Source organism: Symphalangus syndactylus, chromosome 3 (genome assembly GCF_028878055.3).
Source record: "Symphalangus syndactylus isolate Jambi chromosome 3, NHGRI_mSymSyn1-v2.1_pri, whole genome shotgun sequence".
Taxonomy (NCBI): domain Eukaryota; kingdom Metazoa; phylum Chordata; class Mammalia; order Primates; family Hylobatidae; genus Symphalangus; species Symphalangus syndactylus.
Genome location: NC_072425.2, coordinates 147,472,922 through 147,500,905, shown reverse-complemented (window position 1 = coordinate 147,500,905; position 27,984 = coordinate 147,472,922). Strand labels below are relative to the sequence as shown.

The following is a 27,984-nucleotide window of genomic DNA, read 5'->3' as shown; positions in this document are numbered from 1 at the left end:
ATAGCTCCTAGCACAGTGGCTGGCGAAGCTGGGCATTCCATGGATGTGAGGAATGCATGCATGAATGAGAGGCAGTCACAGAGGCAAGACACAGGTTTTAAATACTTACAGCTTTATTAGGAGAAGGCTATGGTCACCTCAGCAGCCAGCTCCCCTGTATACACAGTATACACAGCCCAGCCAGCACCCAGGTCCTTCCATCCTTCTGCAGTACATGGAATGCAAAAGAACCAAACACAACGGTGGGGAGGGAGGGTCTACCAATGAGTGTCAGTGTCTAGTGCTTCCGGGAGCCAACTGCCAGGCTAGGGACACTCAAATCCCTCGAACTGTCATCAGCTCCTGCCAGACCCCACTCCAGCATGTCGAGGTTCACGTGAGAGTGTTTGGGCCAGACTCCTCCAATCAGTGCACACGATGGGCAGAGGAGGCTAGGGAATCCTGAGCCCAAAGCCGTATTGGTCCATCCCCCTCAAGAAGTTGTTGGAGCTTTCAGAATGTTCCTCTTCTTGTGTAGACATGAGATACCACTGTAACTTTACTCCATCACCAGAAACCTGTGCCTTGAGTCTAGTCTCTGCTCAGCCCTCGAGAGCATGGTTGGATTAAGGAAATAGTCAAAGGCAAGCAAGACAAACTCCCTAGGTTGTCTTGGTCATGCGTCTTTTAAAAGGGAAAGAAGAAAAAGGAAACACCACCACAACAGATAAAAGCACTGAGGCCTGGCTTGTGTCAGGAGCCAGAGTGGTTGTCCTTCCTTGAAATGGTTTGTAAAGTGACTGATGGCAAAAGCTGCTTCTGCTCTACTGGAGGCCAGCCTCCTACCGATGGCACCTCTCTTCCCACCCACCCAATCCCCCTGCCATCCCGCACAGCCCCCATGCCACCCTCTCCTCCTCCAGGAGGGAGTGCACCAAGCACAGGGCGCAGTGCTGTCGTCAGCTAGCAAGGATCTGCTTCTGCCTGGTACCCTGGTCCTTTTTGTCCCTGTAGCCCCACAGTGGTCACTGGCACAGAGGGGTTCCTCTTCTTCACTTAGTTCTTCAGGGGTGACTGCAGCCCTGCCTCAGAGACTGGCACCCCCTCTGCCCCTGCACGATCTCTGTCCAAGGGCTCCAGCCCAGCGTTAGACCGGATGAGAACATCATCACAGAGGCTTGGCTGGCTGGCTAGTTGGTTTGTGGATTCTGACTATTAGGGAAACCCACATAAAAGAACTGAACTCTTCTCTCCCAGGAAGACACATGCTTTGATCTTAGCTCAATAAAATTCTCCACTGAGGTCCTGGATTCATCACCTACACTCAGAAGCAGAATATCCCATGTACATAGTGGGGCATCTGAACCTTCAAGAAACACCCTGCTTAGCCAGAGAAGCTGTAACCCCAAAATATCTCCCCACTTGGAGCTACAGAAAATGCCTGTTTCTATTTTCCTGACGTCTATAAGCCAGACAGGTCTCCAGCAGTTCACACTAGTGGCTGCCAGGCCCCCTGGGTCAGTCATTGATTCTTGGTGCCTCCTGAAACCTACTCCCAAGGCGTCTGAAGAGGCCCTATCTTCGGCTTTGGAGCCCCAGCAGGGGGCTGGGCTGTGGGGAGCAGGAAGCCACACACCACACCCTCATTTCTGTGGCTGGACAGCTCAGTCTCCAAAGACTGAGTGTGGTGGAAGGACCAGGTCACCACTGTCCTAGGGGAGGGATACGGCTGGGTTCCCAGAGGGCATAATCTGAGGTAGCAAACAGTGGAGAAGCTAAGGCCTAGGATGCAACATGACGTGCCCAGGGCAGACAGCAGTAGCTGTTTGGAATGAAGACGAGTTTATAGGCACATAGATATTCAGCACCTAGTCCTCCTAGGCACGCCCCACCCCCTCACAATGGGTGCAGGACTGTGGCCACCATCAGGGCTGTCTGAGGCGACACAGACCCTCCGACGTCAGCCTGCATACACGTGCCTCTCTGGAGGAGGAAGCCATCAGAACTGCAGCCTCCTCCTCCCTATCGCATGGTGACATCCCTCAAAGCCAGGCCCAGAGCTCAGCACCAACCCCAGTCCAGTGACAGCAGAACCCTCCAGAACTTTCCAAAAACTCCCTGCATCAGCCACAGACTCCATCGCCCCTAGCAAATGTCAACATCTTTCTGTAATGGCCAGCTCCATCTTGAAGAAGACAGCAGACTCCCTACTGACATTCCCCCCTGCCTGCAGAGCCTCAGAGGACGCTTCCGCGGCAGCCCTACCACTAGTCCTACACCCTGCACATCAGAGGAAGGAGAGGCTGCCTCTTTACGGGAGGGCCAAGAGTGCAGGATGAGAAACTTCAGGACTCCCTGTGCATGTCCACGTCTTCCCAGGTGGAGTGCCAGGCTCCAGGGGCCCTAATCTCACTCTCCCCGTGGCTTCTGCCCAGCCCCAGCCAGCTTTTATTGCTTAGTCCATGTCAGTTCAAAAAGGAAAGTGGGCTAAAAGCACCGTGAAAACCCTGCCTCGTTCAGACACGGCTCAGAGCCCATGGGGCCACCTGAGGGTGCCAAGCTGCCAGGACATGGCTCTTCCAGCAGCCTGTGGCCTCCGTTCTGGGGGCCGGGGTCCCTGAAGTTCTGCCTGGAAGGTGCCCATCCTCCAAGTCCCTTGGAAACTGGGCCTCAGCACCTTCTGCCCTGCACCTCAAAGCCTCTCCCCGCAACCGGCCCGAGGAGCGGGGCCTGAGGTAGACTGTGCGGGAGTTCCTGGGCCTCCCTCTGCCCAGTCCAGGGAGGAGGAGGGAACCTCTCGCCCCAGCCCATGGTCCTTGTCCCTGGATGTGGGTGACAGCGTGGCGTGAGCCCCTAGCCACCGTCCTCTGCCCGCTACTCCAGCTGGCAGAACGCTGGCACATCAGTGGGGTGGAGAGTGAGGGGGAGAAAGAAATGACCCCACTCAGCACGGCCTCAAGACGCAGAAGTCCAGCTCCTGGGGCTTGCGGCGCAGGTTGCACTGGTCCCGGGCCAGCAGCCGGCCTCCGTGGCCCACGCACTTGAGTGGGCGCCTCTTAAATCCCCGGCCGCAGCTCTTAGAGCAGGGTGACCAGGCGCTGAGCTCCCAGGTGGGGCAGGGCTCCCCGCAGGCTTGGGTCTCCACAGGCCGATGGGCTGCATCACAGGCAGGGACCGTGCGCTGCCCCGGGGAGCCCCGGCAGTCCACCGCCCGCTTCTGCAGGCCGCTGCCACAGCTCGCAGAGCACGGCCCCCAGCTGCCTGCCACCCAGCGTGCAGAGGGCCTGTCGTCCGGCTGCTCCACCTGGTTGGAGAGGCTAAGGACGCTGTTGTGCAAGACAGAGGGTCCCCGGGGGTCCTTGGGATGAGAGGACTTGTCTTCCCGAGGCTCTTTGGGCAGATAGAAGGAGTAGCGGACCCGTGGCGGTGTCATCTTCCCCACGGAGAGGACCTCCACGGTCAGCGGCTCCAGGATGGGCCGGGAAGCCTGCAGGCTCTCCACCGCCGTGCCCGTGCCGCTGTACCGCAGCAGGCTGCCCTTCACCACCAGGTCCCGCTCCACTGCCGACACCACGAAATGCCCGTTGAGCAGGTACTTGCCTTGGCTGTTCTTCAGAGCTAGGTAGTTGTCATCCCCAATCAGCCCCTTGTAGCCGCGCTGGCGGATGTCGATGCTTGAGGCGCCTGCGGGGATGGCCACCACGAAATTGTAGCCATGCCTGGGGTGGGAAAGGGGGGTTGTGCATCAGACAGAAGCCTGGACCTAATAAGGACCTCACGCTCCAGGATCTGATTTCCTCAGTAAACCTAGCTTTCCGTGAATTCTGGCATGGGAGTAAAAGCACAGGTTTCAGAGTCAGAGAGGTCCCTGCCCCTTGGCGATTGGTGCTGGAAAGTTGCTGAACTTCTCCAAGCCTCCACATCCTCACCTGTAAAGTGGAGCTCAGAATTCCACACACCTCACTGAATTGCAGGGAGGACTGAGTCCACCAAAGCACATAAAGCATGTAGCATGGTGCCTGGCACACATCAAGGATGTGTAGACATCTGCCATGAGGACGAGCAGGAGGAGGAGGAGGACGAGGGATGGGGCGGGGGAGTAAGTCCACCATCCCGGAGCCTGAGGCTAGGAGCTCAGTGCAGTGAGAGGACACTGGCCCTGGAGGCAGGGACGCAGATCCAGCCTGGCTTACACGCCAACTCTGGCAATTTTAAGCAAGCCAGTATCTCTGGGTTCTGGTGTCCTCATCTGCATAATGAGTAGGTTAAGCTAAATGATTTCTAAGGCTCCTTCCAGCTCCAACAGGCTGTGAAAGGAACATCTGCCATTTAACCAGTGAGGCAAGCCTGGGGTATGTACCTCCCACTCCCCACGTGGCCTCCCCACCACAGGTCCCTGCAAAGCACAGCCTGGAACACCATCCGTCCCTGGTGCCCGAGCTCCCAGAGACAGGGCTGGGCATCCTCCCTTCGCATCACCACCCAGGGGCTCAGGAGACGGTGTCGTGCCCAGGGGCACAGTCAAGGCTCCAGGACAGCCATCTAGGCCTTTCCATCACCAGCACCTGGGCTCCCAAATTTTCTGGGCCAACCATAGCCCCCACCCCCAACTGGGACCTCAGGTGCCCTGCCTGCCCCCTCTTCTTCCAGAGCGTGGATCGGGGCTTTCCAAGGAGCATGTGTTTGACCTCAGGAAGCTCAAGCTGGGAGGCCCAGATCCTGGAGTTGGGACTAGATGCCCAGGGATTGCCCAAGACGTGAAGACTCCTTCAGTCCCAGCTGCTCACTTGCTGTCTCTTGGCAGTTTATTACCATTCTCACCTCAATCTGATCCCCAAGGTCAAGGCCTCAAGCCCAGGAAGAGGCTGGCAGCTGTCACATTCAGCCTCATCAAGGTGAAGGTACGATGCTAACCATGTTACTTGGACTAACTCCCTTATTCCTCACAAAAGCACACATGAAATATATTAGTATTATACCCACTTTACAAGTGGGGACATCTAGAGACCTGGAGATTGAGTTCACTTGCCCAAGGTCGTCCAGAAAACGGGTAACTGCGATCTGAATCAGGTCGGTCGTACTCTAGAACACTATACAGACCCTAACAACTCTGCCCACCTTCCTGAATGCCATCTCCTGTTAAGTGGGTCTTCCCCCAGCATTGGTCTTTGCTTGCTGAAAGAATGAATGAATGAGTGAATGAATGAATGAGTGAACGAATGAGTGAGTGAAGGACTAGCAGCCCTAGAAGGGTATGGGTGGCCTCTGCAGCAAGGGTACTGGCTGGATCTGACATTTACCCCAATCTAACCCAAGCTTCCAATACCCTGGGAAATTCCACCTCCCTCCCTTTGCTCCCTGGCAGGACCTTCCAGGGCCCAGAACTCACATGGGCTTGGTGAAGAGTCCTGTCACCTTCTTGCAGCTCTTATTGTCTCCCCCACACACCCCACACTTGTCGAATCTCTTCTTGGAGCCCAGGTTCCCATCACAGCCAGCCTTGATGCACTTGCCTTGGACACAGACGGAGGTGGAGTCAGGAGAGCACAGCGTGCCGTCCACCACCTGCAGCACCCCAGAAGGGGAAAAGGAAGGAAGAGCAGGGCAGCTCAGCTGATGCTCCCCCGAAGACCTGGTCCCTACTTTGTTCCCAGGCCCCAGGCTCACTCACCTTGGGTGCCAGCACATAGAAGTAGCCAGTGCCATTGGCTCGGCAGATGAGCTTGCACTTGTCCCGGGGAGACACGCCTGAGTACTTGGGCACCCATGCCACAGCCAGAGTGAGCCGGTTGGTGCTGTGGTTGTAGCCATTGAAAGCCTCACACTGCTCCTCCCTGAAGCTCTTTCCGGAGGCTGGGGAGGGGGAGAAGCACAAGAAAGAAGGTGAGGGGAAGGGACAAGGCCGGTGCAAAGGACAAGCCTCCCTCCCAGCCTGCCGTGGCTCTCTTAGCCCTTCCCACCCTCATCACCAAAGCTGCAACCTCCCCCCATCTCAAAGCACTAAAGCAGGCTGGGCCCAAAGGACCCAGGGCACAGATGAAAACACATCCCCTGAGCTATGCACCACCTTCTCCAGTAACCCAGCCTCAAACTCCCTCTAGGTTGCAAACTATTTTCAGAATAATGTAACTCAGTGCATAAAGTAAATCATATAGATTAACGACAACACCAGTTACATTTGCTACACAACTATCGATATATTTTGAAACAAGTCTGTGATATATATGCTTTTTTGTTAATGCATTAAATATGATTCAGGGCCGGGCACAGTGGCTCATGCCTGTAATCCCAGCACTTTGGGAGGCCAAGGCAGGCAGATCACCAGAGGTCAGGGGTTCAAGACCAGCCTCACGAACATGGTGAAACCCCATCCGTATTAAAAATACAAAAATTAGCCGGGCACGGTGGCAGGCACCTGTAATCCCAGCTGCTCGGGAGGCTGAGACGGGAGAATCGCTTGAACCTGAGAGGTGGAGGTTGCAGTGAGCCGAGATTGCACCACTGCACTCCAGCCTGGGCAACAGAGTGAGTGAGACTCTGTCTCAAAAAAAAAAAATATATATATATTATATATATATAATATATATATTATATATATAAAAATATATATATAAATCATATATATATATGATTCAGTAATGAACCTGATAACTACTATAATTTTGAAGTAAGGATGAGCTTAAACAGCATTTTGAAAACTCTGCAACAACCAAAATGTCATGTGAAAATATCCATGGTTCCTATTGATGACAAAGTCACAGGCACTTCTACTACTATTGTAGTTTTGTTGTCTAACTGAAAGAAATACTAAATTTTAGATGGAAAGGTAGTTAAAAAAATACTAATTTCTCTCTGAAAGAAATACTAAATTTTAGATGGAAAGGTAGTTAAAAAAATACTAATTTCTCTCTGAAAGAAATACTAAATGTTAGATGGAGACATTAATAAAAATAGAGATGTAATTCTGTTTTCCCTATCAAGTTCTTGGGCTCTGGACTCCTGCTTACAAAGATGGGCTGGGCAGGCCTCAGATAAGAGGATTTCTAGCGTATCATTCCCATGATCCATTTAGTCTCCCAGGCTAAGCATCCAGAAGGGAACACCCTTGCCAAAGGTGAGCGGAAAGAGGAATGATCCCAAGAAGAATCGGCACCTCTCCACTTCCAGGCTTTGTCCTGAAGGTTAGAATCTTGACTGCAGTCCCTTTGTCATCAATAGGAATCCATGATAGAAATACTAGACTACCTGAATTACCTGTGTACCCAGTTACCTGGAGGGCATGCATTACGTGGAGCAGGGGTGGGGTGGGGGGACCTCCAGCCTCACCTCCCCCGGGCCCAGGCCACTACAGCTCTCCCCACCTCACCTGAGCTGGGGCAGGGCTCCAGGTTGCAGGATCGGTATTTCACCCTCACTCCCTCGCAGTACTTGCCCCCGTTGGCAGGGGTGGGGTTGGTGCACTGCCTCCTGGCCAGCTGCACGCCCCCTCCACATGTGCGCGAGCAGAGGCCATAGGGCTCCCATTTAGCCCAGGCACCATCCACCTGTGAGGAAGAGCCTGTTATACTCCTTGTCGGATCCAGGTGCCACACCTAGCCCCTTAGCCCATAGAAGACTACACCGTACAGCCTCCAAGTTCCCATCCCACCTTCCCGGAATCAAATTATTGTTGTATCATGAAGGAAAAAACAATAAGCAAATGGCCAGTGTACACCAAGCCCACCCAACATTCCAACCAACTAATTAGCAAACAGCAACTGCTCCCAGGTGCAAAGGAGGCCTTGCAAAAGAGAGGCCTCTTTGGGCCGTAGAGTGAGACAGATGTGAGATGTGTTTTCCTTTTTTTTTTTCTTTTGGTGAAGTGGAGTCTCCCTCTTTTGCCAAGGCTGGAGTGCAACGGCGCAATATTGGCTCACTGCAACCTCCGCCTCCCAGGTTCAAGTGATTCTCCAGCCTCAGCCTCCCCAGTAGCTGGGATTACAGGTGCCTGCTACCATGCCCGGCTAATTATTTTGTATTTTTAATAGAGACGAGGTTTCACCATGTTGGCCAGGCTGGTCTCAAACTCCTAACCTCAAGTGATCCGCCCTTCTCAGCCTCCCAAAGTGCTGGGATTACAGGCGTGAGCTCCCGCACCTGGCCGGACGTGTTTTCTATGGCCTCCGCCCACACCACACCCCCCTAGTGGGCTTGAGCAACAGCAAACCCTCCTTAGCTTTCCGGTGCTTCACTTGCAAAACTGGGTTTGTTAACACTAATACTCGGGCCCGATGTCAGGTGGATGATAGAAGTGGCCTAACAGGCATGAAAATTCCCAGCGCCACGCTGGCCCCGGCAGAAGTTCAGAGAGTCCTCTTATCTCACAGCTTGCCGGGAATAAAAGGAAAACACAGAAAAGGTTCCCTTTATTTGTTGTTAGTGCATTCACAGGCATCCCTAAGGCATGGCCAGCCCCCAGCCTTGTGGATAAAAAATGTCACCATAGATATGTGAATGTTTTTGTTCCTTAGTGTTCTATAATTCAGGCTTGACGCCAGACCAAACTGATCTTAACCTCGATCAGGGGCTGTATTTGAGCAAGTTTCACCATGAACCATTCTAACGTTTCTTTTAAGAAGAGATAAAGATAAGACACTATTAAGCAATCCTCAAACTCGATTTGGCTGTGGGGTGAATTGTGTAGTGTTTTGGAGGGCTTTTTTTTTTTTAGTTTTTTTTAACAGGGTAGAAAGAGAATAAAATTTACATTGTCCATGATGTTTTCCTTAGAACGACAGTGAAATGAGTTTGGATCCTCTGAATACACATCAGCTGAGCCATAGAGGAAGCAGCCCGGCTGCTGTACTCGCCTGGAATTAAAACTCTGCCACCGACCGTCCCACATAGTGCCTAACTCACATGGAACTAAGCAGGAACTGGCTGCGTGTAATAGAAACACTTTAACCTGTGTACATATCCAGCATATTTATTCGATCTACCCTTTTGTCAGATAGCTCTTGTTTCATTTTGTCAAAATCTGTTTGATCCTGTAAAAAACCACCACCACCCTCCTTCAACCCTGCTTTGGCCTCAAACTACTCAAAGTAGCGCCTCACCTCATTCCATCCTTTCACTCCCTGACAGCATCACCCACGTTTGCTCTTTCCTCATACTCACTCCCCAGAGCCTTGCACTGTGGGTTTTGTCCCCATCACACCCCAGAAGCTGCCCCCTCCAAAGCCACAATGGCCATCAGAAGACTGAAAGAGTGTGCCTAGGCCTCATGATCTCCAATTCTTCTTCAGCACATAGCACTGTTCCTGCAGCTCCTGAGACAATGCTACCTGGTTTTTATTTGGTATCACTGCTTCCTATTTGAACAAAAAACGTTCACTGTGCTCCCGCCCTGTGCCATTCACTCATTCCTTCACCAAGCACTTGCGGAAGTCCCTGCCCTCAGAGCAATTACTCCCTAGTGGGGAGACAGACAACGAAAATGAATCCGTGAACACAGAGTGTTGGGTGGGCTTCACAGCAGGTGGTAGGGAGGAGTTGGGAAGGGCTGCTCTGGATTAGGGGGCGCCTCTTGTGCCTGAAGGAAGTACAGGTGGCATACAGGGAAAGGGCATTCCAAGCAGAGGAAGCAAGTGCACAGGCCCTGAGGGGGGATGAGCCTGAAGTATGCCAGTGTCACTAGGGCCAATAAGGCAGCGAGAAATGGGAGCCGGGGCAAAGCCCCTAAAGGGTGTCGAGCAGAGAAGTGACATAACCCAAGGTGCATTTCAAAAGAGCTGCCATGGCGGGAATCATCTGTAAGGAGTAAGATCAGAAGCAGGGAGACCAGTTAGAGGCAACTGCATTAATCCAGGGGACGGGGGTGGTGGCTGGGACCAGGGTGAGAGCAGATGCTGTGGTGAGAAATGATCCTGGATCTGCCTTGAAGATAGTGTCCACCGGGACGTGGAGATACAGGGTGTGAAGCATGTGAGAGAAACAGGGTTTCAGCTTGAGCAACCAGAACATGGAGTTGCCAGCGCAGCTTGGCGGGGGATGACCAGGAGCTCAGTCTCACAGACACACGTACAAGATGCTAATCAGGTGTCCAATGGACATGTCCAGATTCCCTTACAGATGCAAGTCTGCAGGTCAGGAGCGAGGCCTGGACTGAAGATGCAAATTTGGGAGTCTTCAAGCTCCAAATGGTATTTAAAGCCACGGCCTAGATGAATCAGCGAAGAGACTGAGTGTGGATGGTGAAGAGGGAAAGGACTGACTGCCAAAGCACTCCAGACGTTAGAAAATGAGAGTACAGGCCGGGCGTGGTGGCTCACGCCTGTAATCCCAACACTTTGGGACGCCGAGGTGGGCAGATCACCTGAGGTAAGGAGTTCGAGACCAGCCTGACCAACGTGGTGAAAGCCCGTCTCTACGAAAAATACAAAAATTAGCCAGGCGTGATGGCGGGCGCCTGTAATCCCAGCTACTGGGGAGGCTGAGGCAGGAGAATTGCTTGAACCCAGGAGGTGGAGGTTGCAGTGAGCCAAGATCACGCCACTGTACTCCAGCCTGGGCGATGAGAGTGAAACTCTGTTTCAAAAAAAAAAAAAAAAGTAAAAGAAAAAGAAAAGAAAATGAGAGTACAAGGAAGAAGCAGTAAAGGTAACGAGAAGGGAGGGGCAGTGTGAGGAGGAGGACCACCGAGAGGCAGTGGAGACCCTGTTCCAGGGGCCAGAGCTCTGAGTTGCCACAAATGCTGCTAGCTGGCTGGGCGATGGGAGGAAAGGTAACAGTCACTGATCTTCGTAGTGTGCAGGCCATTTGGTAGCCTTAATAAGAGTTGTTTTGGAGAAATGACAGCAGTCAAAGCCTATTTGGAATGGGCAGCAGAGAAAAGTGGGAAGATGGAATTGGAGACAGCAAGCTTGTACAACTCCTTCTGGGAACTTGCTGTGAAGGGAGACAGAGAAACAGACCACAAAGGAAGTGGGATCATAAGAAGTTTTGTTTCAGATGGGAGAAATTACAACAGGTTTATATTCTAAAAGGCATGATTCAGCTCAAGATTGGGAAATACTGGCACTGCAGGAGAGAGAGAATTGATCAGCGATGTCCCTAACAAGTGAGAGGGGATGGGGTTCCTGTGCAAAGCACACAGCGTGGCCTCAGATCAAAGCAGGGACAATTCAGCCACTGTAAAGGGGGACAGTGGAGAACAGGTACAGAAGCAGGTCGGGGGGTGGGTGGAAGTTCCCTTCTGATTACTTGATTTTTTTTCCACCTTCGGGAAATGAGAAGAAAGGTCATCGGTGAAAGCTGAAAAGGAGGAAGAAAGAGTTGGTAATGGAAGGAGAGAGGTGATGGTGGGTGTGAACTAATGGTTCAGGAGGTTGGGAGAGTGAAGCCAGCTGGGGAAATGAACTATGTCACTCCTGGACAGCATTATGGGCCCACCTAAGCTTCCGGGTCATCAATTTATTTCACTTTTTTCTTTCTTTTTCTCTTTTTTTTTTTTTCCTTGAAACAGGATCTCCCTCTGTCACCCAGGCTGGAGTGCAGTGGCGTGATCATGGCTCAGTGCAACCTCTGCCTCCCGTGTTCAAGCGATCCTTCTGCCTCAGCCTCCTGAGTAGCTGGAACTACAAGCATCTGCCACCACAACCCACTAATTTTTGTATTTTTTGCAGAGATGGGGTTTTGCCACGTTGCCCAGGCTGGTCTCAAACTCCACGGCTCAATGGATCCTCTCGCCTCAGCCTCCCAAAGTGCTGAGATTACAAGTGGGGGCCACTGTGCCCAGCTCAGATCATGAATTTAAACTGAGACCAGTGAGCACAATTGCATGTTTTTCTCCAACCATAGTCACCTGTGCAAGCACAACTGAATGGGTGAGTGAGTTGGATTCAACCCAGATGGTGGCTTATCCAAGTGAGTTTGATGCAGAGAGACGGGGTAAGGGAGTCAAGAGTGTATGCGAGGGAGTGATTTCAACAATGGACCATGGAATTTCAGCTCACGAAGGAGGAGGGGAGGGCAAAAGAAGGGTGAGGCACGATGGGAAGGTTGTCGTAGCAATGGATTGTAGGCCCAGACGGGATTGAGGAATTGTTGGAATCCAAAACCTAGAGGAAGTAATCTGGGAAGACAGGGCCTTGGTGATTAGAATGGGATTCCTGAAACAGATCTGTGGGAGCTGCAGTGATTTGTAAGACATGCTTTATGATCTGACCTCGGCCAATGAGGGCAACGACTTCCGTGAAGGTTTCCTGGAAAGCTTCAGTTAAAACAAGGTGGCCAAGGGATTGTTTAGAAAAGAGGTTGAGGAGTAGATCTTGCCTGATCATAGACTAAGAATTCCAGAAAGTGTGGAAAGATGTTGCTTCTCAGACGGTGCTTTCTCTATCCAACATTATCTCAACTTGTCTCTGCATCCTCCAGCCTCATCTTCCCAGGAGGCGGCACGGGCCACATATTGCCTGTCCTCAGAACCTTCTAGTGCCTGGCAATCAAGGTGGCTGCCGTCTGGCCCCAAACGACCTTCCTGAAGACGGTTCCCATAGAGCCCTCATCTGCGCAGCCCTGCAGCTCACTCCGACCCGCCCAGGACCGCCCGCCTCCCTGCCTCACTCTGTTTCTGCCTACAGGGATCCTACTTATCCCTCAGGCTCTCTTCAGATCCAACCTCCTCCTCCAAGTTTTCTCAGTCCCCTCTCATCGTCATTAATCTCTTGACCCCTGTTCTCCCGTGACACATTTTCATCCTTCTGTCCTTCCGCATAACACGTGCCTCTCTGTGTCTTGTATCACGGCTACATTTTGAGCTTCACCACTTGACTGTGAGCTCTCTGAGGCATGGCCTGTGTTTTATTTCTTTTTCTGATCATCACAGTATCTTACGCAGTTCCCTGAACACAGTGGGTTGTTGCCTAGCAAACGGTTGAAGGTTTAATTAGATATGTATCCCCAGAACACAGACAAATATTTTAAATAATTCTGTGCCATACTCATCTCAGGGCAATTGATAACGTGCTTGGTGGATGCTTTTTTGTGACATTGCCTCTGCGCCCAGAGGCAAGTCGTCCCCGAGCTGAGAACAGGGGATGGGAAGGGACAGTCAGCTCCAGGATCTGGGAGGAGGACAGACCTCTTATTCCTGCCCAGAAAAGTACAAATCCCTCTCCTACCCCCAAAACAAGACCTGAGGAAGATAAAGTTATTATATTCAGAGAATATTTGGCATTCTGAATGTGTTCTTGTTCGGTTGCTATTCCTATTTATCAGGAGGGAAAACAAGTATTATTCGACTATGTTTCTGCTAAAGAAAAACAATCGCAACAGAAATGGAAGCTTGGTTCAGAATGCTGCCAGTTCCCGAAGCTTGCCCAGGGCTTTGCTTCATTGCAGCTCTGAGCCCTGTTCCTGCGCATGGTCCCCAGCTCCCTGGGTGTGGAACACACTGGGAAAGAGTGGATGACAGAAGGAAGGGAGGAGCCAGCAAGTGAGCCGCTCCTAACACTAGGTGTTCAGCTTTGAGCCCAGAGCTCCTGCCCAGGTGAGATGAGGCCCGGGGCTCAGGGCTGAGACCCCATCCCCTGTTGAAGGCTTTTCCCCATGTGTCTGAGGCCTCACCAAGTCCTCTGACCTGCCATAGCTTTTCCCTCCAGTCTTAGAATCAAGAAGGGGATAGGACTATATAGAGGGCAGTGAAAGCACAGCTCAGCAATGCAGCAGTGATGGTCCCATGGCCAGTCTGTGATAGGCAGCTTCCTGGTGAAGACCAAGGGCAGGGGAGGCCCCCGGGTCTCCGTCCCTCCTCCCAGCAGTCCCCGAGCGCAGCTCCAGCACTCACTCACCCTGTGCTTGTTGAGGTTGTGTCTCTCCACACAGGCCCCTTTGAGGCAGAATTTGCCCTCGCCACAGCTGGTGCCATCGGCCCAGGGGAAGTGGCGGGTCTGGCACACCATCTGTCCCTTGGCCTTCCCGGTGCACCACAGCTTGGTGCAGTACTGCATGTAAGGACAGGGCTTGGAGCCCACGCCAAAAGCCAGCTCGCACTGCTGGCTCAGGGTGTAGCTGGCGCCCGGCAGATCCTCGGGCAGGGAGATGGGCTTGCTGGGTTGGTCCAGGAGGCAGTCACCTGCAGAGAGCCAAAGGTGTCCGTTAGGATGAGCTGGGAAGATGAGGTTTGGCTCGCCCAGAATCTGAATGGTAAGGGGAGAATGAACCAAGGGCAACAGGAAGGCACTCATGTCAGAGCCCGGCTCCGAGGGGGCACACACACCTAAGGTACAGAGGACGGACAAGTGAGCACCTCCACTAGGGGCAGCAGCGCAGCCTCCTCCGAGGCGGCCTCATCGCCCTCCCACCGTCCTGGCTTACCGTGCCCGCTGTCCAGGAAGTCGGTGATGATGGCAGCACTGCAGGCTGACCAGGGGTTGGCACGGTCGATCTGGATGAGGGTCGGGGACATCATGTGGTTGGCTCGGAGCTTCCCAAACACCTCCTCACAGACCTTCACGTTGTCATGGGGCATGTTGAGCACGTGGCCTGTAGGGTAACGCAAGAGGACTGAGAGGGCAGGAGGAAGGACGGGGGCGTTGGAGGGAGGGATGGGGCAGGGGAACTAGAAAGCCCATGTCAGAGGTTTTCAGGCTGGTCATTGCCACCTATCGACAGGTTGCTTTCAAATGTCCTCAAGATCATGTTCTTGTGTTTTCTGTCCCCCCCGTCAGGCTGTGGGCTCCCTGACAACAGAGTGTACCTCCTTGTCGTTAACATGGTGTCCCCACAGTGCCTAAGTGCTAAGACACTCTGCCAAGGGGCTCAAACCATGTCACTGGCCAGCGGGGCTGGGGCAATCGGAAAAAGTACAAAGCTGCTGCTAAGGTTCACTGTGCCCTAAGAAGGGGTCCTAAGGCTTCAGAACACAAGGGGGCAAAGACAGACGTCTCCCACCCTCCAGGCTCCCCAGGAAAACCCAGAAGACCTCAGGAGGAGTTTATCCAGCCTTACCCAGCTCGTGGGCAGTGGTGAAGGCTGATGGAAGCCCATCGTCCTCAATGACAGAGCAGCTTCTCTTGGGGTCGCACATGGTGCCCACATCAGCCATGCCCAGGGTGTCACAGGTGGTGGCTCCGCACAGGTCCTGCCGGGTGGGGGAGAAGCAGAAGCCAGCCCGAAGTTAGAGACAGTGACAGAAGGGACCTGAAGGGAAGAAAGGACATCCTAAGGGACATTCCAGCTCATCTCATTCCAATGTCACCAGGCCCAGCACCTTCCAGCTGGGCTCTTCTTCCTAGGAGGTTGTGGGGCTGTTCACAGAATCAACCCAGGCTGAGGGAGGAAACCCAGGAAGAGCTCTGCGGCTTCACCAAAAAGACTTTGCCCAAACCCTATGCAGGGAGGTCCTCTGGGAGGAAATTAGGAGGTACAAAATTAAACTACAAGGGCCACTACTTTGTAGACAGACGGCCCTCCAGACCAGAAAAACGGTGACTCCCATAGCCAAGGGAGGCTCGCTGAGGCAACAGGGAGGAAGCCAGTCCCATTCCCACCCAGAGGCAGCTTCGAGCAGCCTCGGTCTTTGCTGGGCTGCCTTTTGGCCAACTATGAATTAAGTTAAGATTCTCAGCCAGAGAGCTGCCGGCCAAGGACCCACCCATGCCAGTGATTTGGCTGCCTTAGGCTGGGAGGAAGCATTGAGGTGGACCCGAGACCCCATCCAGACACAGTTTCATTGGCTACAGAAGCTCAAGGGGACACAGGCTCAGTGGCTGCTAGGAAGAAAGATAGTTGAAATACAGAGATGGCCACCTAAGCAGGAAGGTCCCTCGTTTTGTACTGAAGCTTAACTTGGCCGCAGAACCTAGGGCCTCCAGCAGCAAACCCTGACAGGAAGTATTCCCAGGGGACACAGAAAGGCAGGATAGGGCTTCCGGGGCGAATATCTCAAAGAACTTACTGAGCATCGTTGGCCAGAAACACATTCAGATACCTTAAAAGCCCAAAAGTTGGAAATAGGATAAGACACTTGTGTACATTCTGCTCCTCTTAAGAAAACGTGTGTTGGGCCAGGCACGGTGGCCCACACCTGTAATTCCAGCACTTTGGGAGGCCGAGGCAGGTGAATCACCTGAAGTCAGAAGTTCGAGACCAGCCTGGCCAACATGGCGAAACCCCATCTCTACTAAAAATACAAAAATTAGCTGAGCATGGTGGCAGGTGCCTGTAATACCAGCTACTAGGGAGGTTGAGGCAGGAGAATCGCTTGAACCTGGGAGTCAGAGGTTGCAGTGAGCCAAGATCGCACCATTGCACTCCAGCCTGGGCGAAAAGAGCAAAACTCCATCTCAAAATAAAAAAAGAAGATGTGTGTTGAATCAGTGATGCTGGTTCTCTCATTACATCGCTGCCTTCAATGCATAAGGCATTCTGCATTTCACAGGAAGCTACTACATGTGTCACCTCATTTAATCCTCACAATAGGCTTATGATGCAGACATATTATTGTATCTACGTGTCAGAGATGGGAACTAGGCTCATGCCCATAGTTCATCATGGCTATGATGTATTAAATGCTGACACTGCGCATGCACTTTGCACACATGGCCCTATTTAATCCTCACAACATCCCACTGAAATAACGACTATTACTACCACCTTCCAAAGGCAAAGAAGCACGTGTTTGCATGCATGTGCATGTATATGCGAGGCCACATGTGCATCTGTGTACATGCTGGCAAGGGGCGAAGGTGGGCAGCAGCACAGTGCAGGGAGCCAGGAGCCAGGGGGCATGGGAGGAAAAGCGGTCAGAGTACAGAAAATCAGCAAAATTTAATCCAAAGCACTCAGAGGTTTACCACCTGAGCAGTCAAACTTGGCTTCCCACGGTCAGATGATAGTCACACCTCCTAATGAGTGAACAGTTATTCCGAGGGTGACTAGCCTGAACCCGGGTGCACCAGAGGCAGTGACGTGTGCCCTGCACACCCAGCCAGGTCTGCCGCCTGTGCTTGCTGGAAGCACTACTTCCACTTCTAGGAGCCCATGGAGGACTTCAAACGCCCTTCTCTTCCCATATTCTTTTGTCTTCAAAGACTCACTCTCCCAGGAAGTTTTCCTTCTCAAGAGCTCTGAAACCTAGAAAACAACCACTGTCAAAACTTGGGAAGGGCCTGGGCGCAGTGGCTCATGCCTGTAATCCCAGCACTTTGGGAGGCCAAGGCAGTCAGATCGCTTGAGTCCAGGAGTTCAAGCCCAGCCTGGGAAACATGGTGAGACCCTGTCTCTACAAAATATAAACAAAATTAGCCAGGCATGATGGTGCACACCTGTAATCCCAGCTAATCAGGAGGCTGAGGTAGGAGGATCACTTGAGCCTGGGAGGGTAAGTCTACAGTGACCTGTGATCACGCCACTGCATCCAGCCTGGGTGACAGAGCAAGACTCTGTGTCAAAAAAAGAAAAAAGGAAAAAAAAACAACTTAGGAAGGGACCTTCACCTGACCAGCACTTTAGGGAATGTGACAGCTGAGGAACATGGATCAGCGTGTGAACTGTGGGGAAGGGAGCCAAGATGAGGAGGGCAGGGATGAAGGCTCTTGCGAGGGCATAGTGAAGGATGTAGGTGTAGGACAGGTGTAGTGTAGGACCCAGCAAGGCTGGGGCTCTGGACATTCTAGGCCAGCAGTTGCAGCCTGTGGGGGCAGGCACCTACCCTTGCCTCTGGGCTGCCCTGCACACTCACTGCTCCCTGTGTAAGAGGGAGAGGGCGCAGAAATAAGAATCAAGAAGTCTAGATTCTGGTCCTGGCCCCCATCACTAAGTAGATGTGTGACTTCATCAAAGTCCTCTCTCTCTTCGGGGCCTTGGTTTCCTGCTCTGGGGAAGGGCCAACTTTCAACTACAGCCTGAATCAACCAGTGCTTTCAGCCTCTGCTCCTTCCCCGGTCCCAGAGCATGCAGCCCCTTCTGGCCCTGTAGGTTATAAAGGGAACCCACAGAATGACATTTTTAGAACCCCAAGGAACATCTTGTCTACTGACCCAAGTCACGTAGTTGACAGCACTCACTCTCAGAAAAGTAGAAGTCACCCATGTGGAGATTGAGAGTCCTGTTCCCCGCCCCACTCTTCAGAAATACGTAGACCAGGCAGGATACAGTGGCTCAGGCCTGTAATCCTAGCACTTGGGGAGGCCAAGGCGGGAAGATGACTTGAGGTCAGGAGGTCAAGACCAGCCTGGGCAGCGTAACAAGACCCCATCTCTACAAAAATTAAAATTCAAAAAAGAAAGAAAGAAACTGCTAGACCAGATTGAATGCTCAGACTGGGATCTAGAGGGCGTCTGGAACTCAGTCACCCTGCAGCCGCCTCTGTGGCTGGGAAGTCCTTACAGCCAAAAGCCTCCTTCCTCCTAGAGAGGGTGGATTTTCTCTGGAGCAAAGACATGCAGCTGCAGGCCCTTCTTGGCCAGAAGCAACCTGTTCTTTCCATCAAGAAGTCCCGGTTTCCCTGGATCAAACAAGAGGAACAAGGAAAGAGCCGGCAAATTTCCTGAGGGTAAGAGTGGCTCTGGAAGCAGCCGTCTTGCAGTAACCAGCGTCTTCACTGTGGGAAGACACAGCTGTATGGGGTCAGAAGCTCTGCCTGTCCTCCTCCCCACCCCGGCAGGGACTCAATGAAGAACCGCTGGGCCTCTGCACTTTGAACGCCTACGAGTGCTTATACAGGGGCCCAGCAGTGCCTCATTTGTGGCATCAAAAATCTCCACCCTTCTGGAACGAACTCAGAGGCACTAAAACTGCCTTAACCTCTTCAGCTCAAGTGCTTGCCTCCAAAAAACAGAAGCTGTTTTGCCTTCTTCCTCCCAGAAGGTGTAGGTATTCCTAACCCAGCCCCTACCTGCCTCACGATTTCCAGCAATTGGCTGTTTTTCTTTGTAGCTGCAGCTGCTTTTCCAGATGATCCTGGAATCATCTTGGCCAGGAACCTAACCCTCCTGGACTGTTATTTTCTAAATGTCCCTTCTTATAAAACAATTTAGGATTGGAGCCACAACTTAAATAAATAAACAAGGATAACACCTGGCAGTGGCTTGTTTACCAGTGTCACTCCATACACACCTCCACCACGATTCCCACCAGCTGCCGTCACTGTGAACCTCCTTCCTACCTCCTCTCATTTCCCAGGCATGAACCAAGATGCTCAAATGTTTTCCAGCAATACAAAGACAGAGGGATGCACAAAAATCAAGCACATTAACTTTTTTTTTTTTTGAGACTGAGTCTCACTCTATTGCCCAGGCTGGAGTACAGTCGTGTGATCTCGGCTCACTGCAACCTCTGCCTCCCAGGTTCAAGCATCTCGTGCCTCAGCCTCCCGAGCAGCTGGGATTACAGGCATGCGCCACCACGCCTGGCTAATTTTTGCATTTTTAGTAGAGACTGGGTTTCACCATGTTGGCCAGGCTGGTCTCGAACTCCTGGCCTCAAGTGATCCACCCGCCCTGGCCTCCCAAAGTGCTGGGATTACAGGTATGAGCCACTGCGCCTGGCCACACATTAACATTTTTAATGTGGCAGAAGACACATGCGTTCTCATGTAGCTGACTGCTTCCATTGAAGTTCTAGGCAGGAGAGCCAGAGCTCATCTTCGTGTCTACATCACAGCATCCAGGACTTCAGGGCTGTCCTCTCATGTTGCAGATGAGGAAACCGAGGCTCAGTAACTTAAGATTATGCACCCCGGTCCCCTTGGCTATTGAGCGAAGAATGAGGTCCCAAATCCAAAGCTATGTTCTTTGGTCTAAATCATGCAGCACTAGTTAGGAGACCGTAATTACTGGCGAAAAGCACCCTGTGCTAGTATTACTACTGTGCCTTTAACTTGTTTCCCATCTGAATCTCTGCCATGCATCACTGTATTTCCTTGTCCAGCCCAAAATCCATGTCTGTTTGTAATCCCCAAGGATGGGAGGGCCTTGCTTTGCTAGAAGAAATAAAATCTAGCAATTCGGTGCCTTGGCAATGTGACGAAGAATGTTAGTTACTTCTACTGGCAGATTCTATTTCACTGGCATATAAATCCCTCCAGATGTACAAAATGGTATTACTGCAAGAGAGTGGGGTAACCAAAACAACAGTAATTACCTCAATGAGGAAGGAGAGGAGCCCCAAGCTTGCAAGAAGGCTAAATCTTCTATAAAAAAAAATCACCCCTTCAAGAGAGGGTGCCTACAAGCAGAGTGACGATAGCTAACAGTTACCGACTGGCTACTGTGTGCCAGACAGTCGCGAGAGCTTTATCTGCCTTCAATCATTTAATTCTCACAGCTTTAGGAAGAAGACGCCATTATCAGGCCCCATCGCACAGAAGAGACCCAGAGAAGGTAAGTAACTAGGCCAGGGTCACACAGTAAGCCCAAGGTTAGACAGAGAGGAAGGAGGAGGATTGAAGTCCAGGCAGCACGGCGGCAGGGTTGAGCTCTCACCATGACTTCCTGCTGCCTCTGGTGCATATCACCGCAAGAATGGAAGGCCTCACCCTATAGCTCAAGCAAGTGCTGGTTGACATGAGTGGGGAGAGTCCTGGGGAGAGGGAGAGGCAGGATTAAGTGCCAAGAGTGCTCTGAGTGCACTGTCTGCGCCGCCTCGCTGGTTGAACAAGCCCCTGGCTCCTTGCCCCACACCTGCATTGACACACTGACCCTGTCCCTGCCCTGCCATGCACCCTGTCTGCTGACTCCAAGGTGGATTAAACACACACCTCTCTGGAGCCCCTCCTTTCTTCAGGGCAAAACCTAATGGCAAAGAGCCAAGATGAAATGCCAGAAGAATCTAAGACTCCCTCTCCCAACCCTGCAGCCTGACCGCCACAAAAGCTGGATGAATGATCCCCAGGAAGGGAGGTGAGCTACCTAAGCACCCAGAGCTACAGGCAGTCCTTGCACTTCTGTCTGCACCTTCCTTCCAAAATCACCTACTGAATAGCCGACTTGCAGGGATCCACGCAGGGGCTTACAAATACTAAAGAGGTTCCAGCCTAAAAGGAGTTTACAGATCAGTGGGATTAGCAAATTCTGGTGTCCATAGTTTCCATACAAAAACAGGAACAAATGCTAAGCATACTTGAAAGGACAATGGGACAGAATGCTTTAAATCAGGGCTATCCCAAACTTGAGTCTGGCAAGGGATCCATAGCTAATTATTCAACAAGAAGCATGTACTGAGTGACTACTAAGGTAGTGATGATAATAACTACCATAATTGGGGGCCTATTCTGGACCACTCAGTAACGCTTATCTTGCAACAGCCCCGTAAGTGAGGTATCATGTCATCATCATTATCCTCATTCTAAGAGTGAGGAAAGTTAAGTGCACATAGCTGACTCATGCAATGTCCACTGCTAAAGAGTTCAAGCACCCGGATTCATACTCAGCTCTGCCTGACTCCAAGCCTGTGTACTTTCCATCATGCCACGTGATCGAGTCAAGGTGTCAAGGAAAGGTTGGGGGGAAAATTCCAGGGGTGGGAGGGGACGCAAACAACTACAGAGAAGTTCAAAGGCAGAAGGAGAGAAAGACCTAAAGAAAGAGAAAAACTCACTTGCCTTTCTGACTAGACCAGCGGTTAAAAATAAAAGAAAAAGATTCCCTCCAACCTTCCTCCCCCATCTGCTGACATTAATATCAGGCGAACTCATTTGATGTAACTAAAGAGAGAGAGCACTCATCCTGCACGACAGGGAACCAACATATTCCACTCCTCCCTCTCTCTTCCCACTCCTTCCCTCCTCCCTCCCAGAAGGCATGGTGTTGCGTTTCCAGTTAGTGGCCAAGAATAACAAATTATTAAATACTCAATCTACCAATGACCTCTCTCTTCTAATATCTTCCAAGGCCCGACTTCAAGAAAGATCCTAATGAAATCATGATCCTTTTCTATTGTATAGGGAGATATGTGTAACATGCGTATTATCACTTCATTATTAACTATTTTTATCTGAACACTAGATATCACTGCCCTATGACAAGTGCTTTATCACCAAAAGAACTGGCGTCTGTTTCACATGAGGTTCTAGAATGCTGTTCTGCTCTGCACAGTGTAGGGCATCCCCAATGAAACACAGTACTGCTCAAGGTCAAAACAAGAAGATAGCACCAAGCTCAGGGTTGTGAGAGGGGAAAAGTCATAGTACAAATGAAGAGAATAAGGGGGAAGAGAAAGACTGTAAAGATCCTGCCTGGATGGTCCCAAAAGAGGAGGGTGAGAGCACGGAAGAAGAGGGAGAGGAGAGGAAACAGAGGTGGCGTCAAATGATACGAAGAGGCAGCAGGAAAAAACCAAACAAACAAAATAGACCGGGCGCAGTGGCTCACGCCTGTAATCTCAGCACTTGGGGAGGCCAAGGCGAGCAAATCGCTTGAGCCCAGGAGTTTGAGACCAGCCTGGGCAACATAGCAAGACCTCGTCTCCAAAAAAAGAAATTTTTTTAATTAGTCAGGCATTTTTTTAATTAGTCACATGCCTGTAGTCCCAGCTACTTGAGAGACTGAGGTGGGAAAGATAGTAGACAATATTATAAGCAACTTTTTGTCAATGAATTCACAACTCAAATGACATGGAAAAATTTCTTGAAAAATATAAATGACCAAAGCTCACTCAAGAAAAATAATTTGAATATATATGTTTTAAAAATGAAATTTGTAGTTAAAAGTCTTCTCACAAAGAATATTACAGAGCCCAGGCATGGTGGCTCACACCTGTAATCCCAAAACGTTGGGAGGCTGAGGCAGGAGGATCTCTTGAGGCCAGGAGTTCAAGATCAGCCTGGTTAACATAGTGAGACCCTGTCTCTACAAAAATAAATTAGCTGGGCACGGTAGTGCAAGCCTATAGTCCAGCTACTCAGGAGGCTGAGGTGGGAGGATCACTTGACCCCGGGAGTTAAAGGCTGCAGTGAGTTGATGGCACCACTGCACCTCAGCCTGGGTGACAGAATGAGACCCTGTCTCTAAAAAATAAAGAAATAAGTGAAGAAGCAGACAGAATAACCATAAAAGTCCTAAAAAAAAAAAAAAAGAAAAGAAAGAAAGAAATGAAGAAACAGACAGTAAAACCATAAACTACAAGTCCTAAAAAAAAAATCAGTCCAAAGGAGAAAAGGTCACAGATAGCAAAGCAGACAGTGGAATGGAGGAGAGGGCATCTGATGACATAGAAAACAAGCTCCCCTCCCCAGCCCCCACTCCGCGGCCAATGCCCTTCCTGCTCCTGTCCCTTGGAGCGCGCTTCCTTAGCTTCAGCATTCAGGAGAACGCCCCTCCTCCCCAACGGGGCTGGTCTGGCACGTAGCACATCCTGTTGAAATTAACTGTTGTCTTGTAAGCTCCCCATCACATGTGAATTCCTGGGGACCTGAGGCCGCAATTTTTTTTTTTTTTTTTTTTTTTTTTTGAGACAGAGCCTCACTCTGTCACCAGGCTGGAGTGCAGTGGCATGATCTAGGCTCACTGCAACCTCCACCTCCCGGGTTCAAGTGATTCTCCTGCCTCAGCCTCCTGAGTAGCTGGGGCTACAGGCGTGCACCACCACGCCCAGCTAATTTTTGTATATTTAGTAGAGACAGGGTTTCACCATGTTGGCCAGGATGGTCTTGATCTCTTGACCTCATGATCCGCCTGTCTTGGCCTCCCAACGTGCTGGGATTACAGGCGTGAGCCACCGCGCCCGGCCAAGGCCACATTTTATTACAATTTGTAGCTCCACAGCCCAGGGTAGTACCTAGAAATAATAATAAATAATGCTCAACAAGTATTAAAGGAGTGTAGGAATAAATGAATGAAAGCCATTCTACCACAAAGGGTTACGCAAACGGCAGCGTTATTGGACCTAAAGACAGAGAAGTCTCAGGGAATGAGGGAGGGCCTACCAAGTCTCGACATTAAATACCTGGCTCCTGCCGCCCAATGCAACAAGAAGCCAAAGAAACTTTTCTCCTCATAGAAATAAATGAGAAACACTCTGGCTCTAGTTCTTCGCAGATCCTGGTTCCAGTCCTGTGCTGACCTCACCCTGCTGTTATGAGCCTGGAGACCGATCACTTTGCAAAATCAGATGTGCACTTTTCTCCATGAACTTATTCTGAATCTGTAAGTAAACTCCTCAAATTGTCAAAATACTTGTTGTATAACCACTATATTCTCTTTTCCGGGCAGTTAAGGTTCCCGGAGACCGCACCTGCCTTAATCTTAGAAAGGGCAGCTACTCCCTCCTGTTCTCATCAAATACTGTACCTTCCCCCAGAGAGATCAGGAGTGAGAAGATTCTGAGACTCTCAGAATGCAGTAGGCCCTGAAGTGTGAGCTGCTGAGGAGGAGGTGAAGAGGTGTTTACTCTGAAGCATAAAGTACATACCTTGATGGCGGCCCTGACAACACAGAAGCCTCACTCTCTGGCTTTGCTCTCTAGGCACCTAAGGGGAAGGCAGCTTCTAAAAGTCACATCTTGCACATCACTGCTTCTGATCCAGTGGTCATGCATCTTGTACCCATTATGCATGGACAACACAGCCCCCGGGGGGTTGAGCACACACCACTGAGAAATAGAAGCAGTCATGCTGTTTGATTGCTTCTTCAAAAGGCGGCCTCCTTCTGACGGCATGGTCCCTATTCCCAGCGGGAGCTCTCCTCCTAGGGCTGACTCCAGAAGCCAGCCTTCACCACCAGGCTGCAGAGGCTGAGGCCTTCTATTTTGGAGCCAGTGAGTGACCTTCACTGGGGCAGCCCAGGTAGCAAATGGGGCAACAGCTGCTTTGCCCATTAAGATATCCTGTTCTTGGCCTTTGCTTTTTTTCAAGCCCCAGCAATCTAACTGCCAAGCTGGTCTGTGTGCAGAGGTCAAAGCCACCTCCTTTGCAGCTTCCCCATGACTCAGGCAGTGCTTGCAGAGGCTGGGCAGTGACAGCTCAACAGACCTCAGTTGGAAGAATGAGCACAAGGAAACAGACTCAGGCCAAAGACCTCCCTGGAGAAACCAGGTGGTGGGAGGAGAAGAAGGCTGGGAAAGGAGGAAGTCCGACTCCAGGAAGGGACTAGCTGTGCCAAATGGGTTACTGTGGAGGACTCCAGCTCCAGCCTGTGTGCGCCAGTCCAACTTGACCATTTGGAAACAGTGGAGAGTTAGAGCCCCAGAGGTAACCAAGGATTCCATGCCATCCCCAGAATGCCGTGGTTATGATAATAACCAAGAAAAGAGCATGGCACAGATTCAAGTCACAGTCCCCCAAATCAGAAGAAGAGGCTCACTCGGATGGCTCTTCCTCCCAGCCTCCTGTATCTGAGAAATTTCAAGAATCCAAATACTCCTCAGTGCCCAATCACTCCAACATCTGTGAATCTAAATGTTTGCAGATTTATAGCTTCTTTGACATAGAATATCAGGTAAGGCCTTGCAAAAGGCAGGGCTGCTTCCTGGGCTGGGTCCATCTTTCTAACCCCAATACTCAGTTTCCTTCTAACTCTACGGCGGGAATCTCCAAATACTCTTGACTAAGCTCACACCACTTCCACCCCAGCAAGGGCAGAAGCTAGTGCCCTGAAGTCAAGTGTGGTCATAGGAATTTTAGTGACTTGGGAGCAGAAGCAAGCCTGCCCGCCCTGCTCTATAGCATACATCTGGGCAAACGGGTCACCCTCTGACAGCAAGGATACAGGAAAATTGGAAGAGATTTTCCCAACTCAGCTCCAAGTAAAACTCCACTTGAAACTCCAAGTGAAACAGTCTCAGCTCCAAACAGGTGCCCTAACTACACTGCCTGCTCAGAATGGTCTAGAAGCCTCTTGGACCATGCTGAGCAGAGAAGGCTGTAGGAGAAGCGGCAGTGAAGGAGGGATGCTTGCAGTACTTGAGTCTGGCCTGTCACTGCAACCCACAAAATCTTTCAATGATTCCCTCCACCCCAATCCCGGCATTCCAGGCCCAGTACACAGAAGGGACAACATGTTACCCGAGAGAAATGTAGCAGGCGCTGACCTTGGATCACCTTCAGTTCTACAACCCTTGAAAGGAGACCTCACGAGGTGTCCGAGAAGACTCAGCAGCCCATACAATAGGGGCGGGCCGTTCCCGCCCTCTCCAACACCATCCTCATAGCGTCTCCTATCGGTCTTGGACACAAACTGCAGCTCCGGGGCGGCAACTTCCTGGGTTCCGGCCCCTCGGCGCCTGATCCAGGAGGCGCTGATTGGCCGCGCCAGGCCAACACCTTCGGAAAGCGCAGGCTCTCCTCCAATGCCCCAGATGCACGTGAGCCGCCGCTCCGCGGAGCCTAGGAGAGGGCTCTCCCTGGAAACTCCAGAGTTGGAGTCAGAAGAGGTCAACGAGGTTTAAACTCGGAGGCATTGCACGATACAAAGGGGATTTGGAGCGCTAGTGGAGGTGACCCTAAAGAACGGGACTATCTGGGTGCAAAGTGACCGCAGATCAACTCACCTGCCTGGTGAAGAGGATGGCAGTGTCCCAGTACTCGGGGTGCTTGTCACTCACTTTGTTCAGCTTCTTCTGCCAGGCACAGAAGTTGCGCAGCGTCAGGGCCGCGTTGCCGGTGACCTTGGGCCCGGAGTCACGATCTCTAAGAAGCAGCACCTTGACCACAACGATGTTGATGGGGTTGAGGATGCTGGGATGGCGGTAGAGTCGCGCCGCCGTTGCCAGCAGCGTCAGCAGATAATGTTCCAGGTCCGCGCCGTGGAACTTGACCATCGACTCGTCCGCGACCACCAGCGTCTCCACGTACCGCGGGATAGACACGAAACGCTTGGCGCGCCCAGACCTGCGCCGGCTACGACTCTCCCCGAAGCCCGCCCGCCGCGGCTTGTAAGGGTCCAGGGCCCGCAGGATGGCGGGGTTCCAGCCCGAGGCCACCCCGCAGCGAGAGGTGGGGTCTCCGGAAGGCCCGCCCGGAACACCCCGGCGCTGGAGAAGGTGTGCGCCCTGGCTGTTGCGCTGCGCCTCCGGCGCGCTAGCATTGGGCAGCGGGCTAATGACATACTCAGCGCCTCGGTAGCCAAAGGCTCCGCGGAACCCCCCGCACAGGCTCACAGCAGCGAACGAGTCCGGCTCGGCGTTCACGTCCCCGGAATAGAAGCAGCGTCGCAGGTCTGAAGAGCCCCCGGTGAGCCCCTGGAGGGGGACTCCCAGACGGTCAGTGGCGAAGGCGGGCGCCAAGAACTGAGCATCCGGCGTCAGGTGTAGGTAAAAGTCCTCCTGAAATGCTGTGATCTGAAAAATGAGTCCCTGATCCCCAGAGTCCTCGGGACCCCGCCAGTAGTAGCGGCGGCCGTTGATGTCCGGGTCCAGTCGGATGGGAACGACTACCTCCCGCTCTGGCTCGGAGCCTCCAGCGGTTCGCCCGGCGAAAGCCAGGGTGAAGATGCCCAGCAGAAGCATGGCGCCGGGCAGCGCACCGCCGCGCTCTGGGAAGGGGCTGGGCCGGGCTCTCCGGCCGCTGACGCGGTCTCCGTGCAGCCCGCACTCTGGAACAGCCAACGCTCCGGGACAGCCGGCAGTTCCCAGAAAGGAGAGCCAAGGGAGGGAGACGCCTCCCAGAGCAGCGAGCGTGCACCCGGCAGCCCGCGCTTCCTACCTGTGCCTTTCCAGGCAAAGCGCGCCCTGGGAGCTTAAGTACAATCGCTGTCAAGTGCAAGGACGAAGATTTGCAGCCGAGAACTAGCGGAAGGTGCCGGGCGGCTTCTCGCAGCCGCAGCCACTCGCAGCGCAGCAAGCCAGGCGCTGGGCGAGCCTATTAAAGGCCCCCTCCTCTTTGGACTGCCCAGTCAGCGCCCCTCCCCTCACTCCCCTCCCAGCCTCCCAGAGCTCGCAGCCTTAGCCTCCAGGGGCCACCGGAGAACTCGGTCCCGCCTCCAGAGCGGAGAGCCACTTGGCGGGGAGGGAGTGGCGTTGAGCTGAGGCAGGAGGCGTGGGCTGGCCCGAGAAACCGGCGCTGAAGTCTCGGTTCGCGTTTTGCTCTCG

The 27,984-nt window shown here is 52.1% G+C and overlaps 1 protein-coding gene across 1 annotated transcript; it reads right to left on the bottom strand.

The window, feature by feature from the left end:
• Window positions 1-91: 91 nt before the first annotated feature.
• Window positions 92-27,950, bottom strand: ADAMTS15 (ADAM metallopeptidase with thrombospondin type 1 motif 15). Its single transcript, XM_055270032.2, has 8 exons — window positions 26,446-27,950; window positions 14,968-15,100; window positions 14,335-14,502; window positions 13,809-14,092; window positions 7,346-7,523; window positions 5,651-5,832; window positions 5,369-5,544; window positions 92-3,698 (listed from the first exon to the last, which is right to left on the bottom strand). Exons 1-8 carry the CDS (start codon window positions 27,400-27,402, stop codon window positions 2,924-2,926), a joined length of 2,853 nt encoding a protein of 950 aa, XP_055126007.1. The 5' UTR covers window positions 27,403-27,950; the 3' UTR covers window positions 92-2,923.
• Between the last annotated feature and the right edge of the window lie 34 nt (window positions 27,951-27,984).

Excerpts from the sequence above, each read along its gene's own strand:
- ADAMTS15 (XM_055270032.2), bottom strand. The coding sequence starts at position 27,402 with ATGCTTCTGCTGGGCATCTTCACCCTGGCTTTCGCCGGGCGAACCGCT. Across the intron at positions 14,093-14,334 it reads CTTCCTGGACAGCGGGCACG|GTGACTGCCTCCTGGACCAA; the intron begins GTAAGCCAGGAC and ends GGCTCTCTGCAG. Across the intron at positions 5,833-7,345 it reads GGAGCCCTGCCCCAGCTCAG|CCTCCGGAAAGAGCTTCAGG; the intron begins GTGAGGTGGGGA and ends CCCCCTCCCCAG.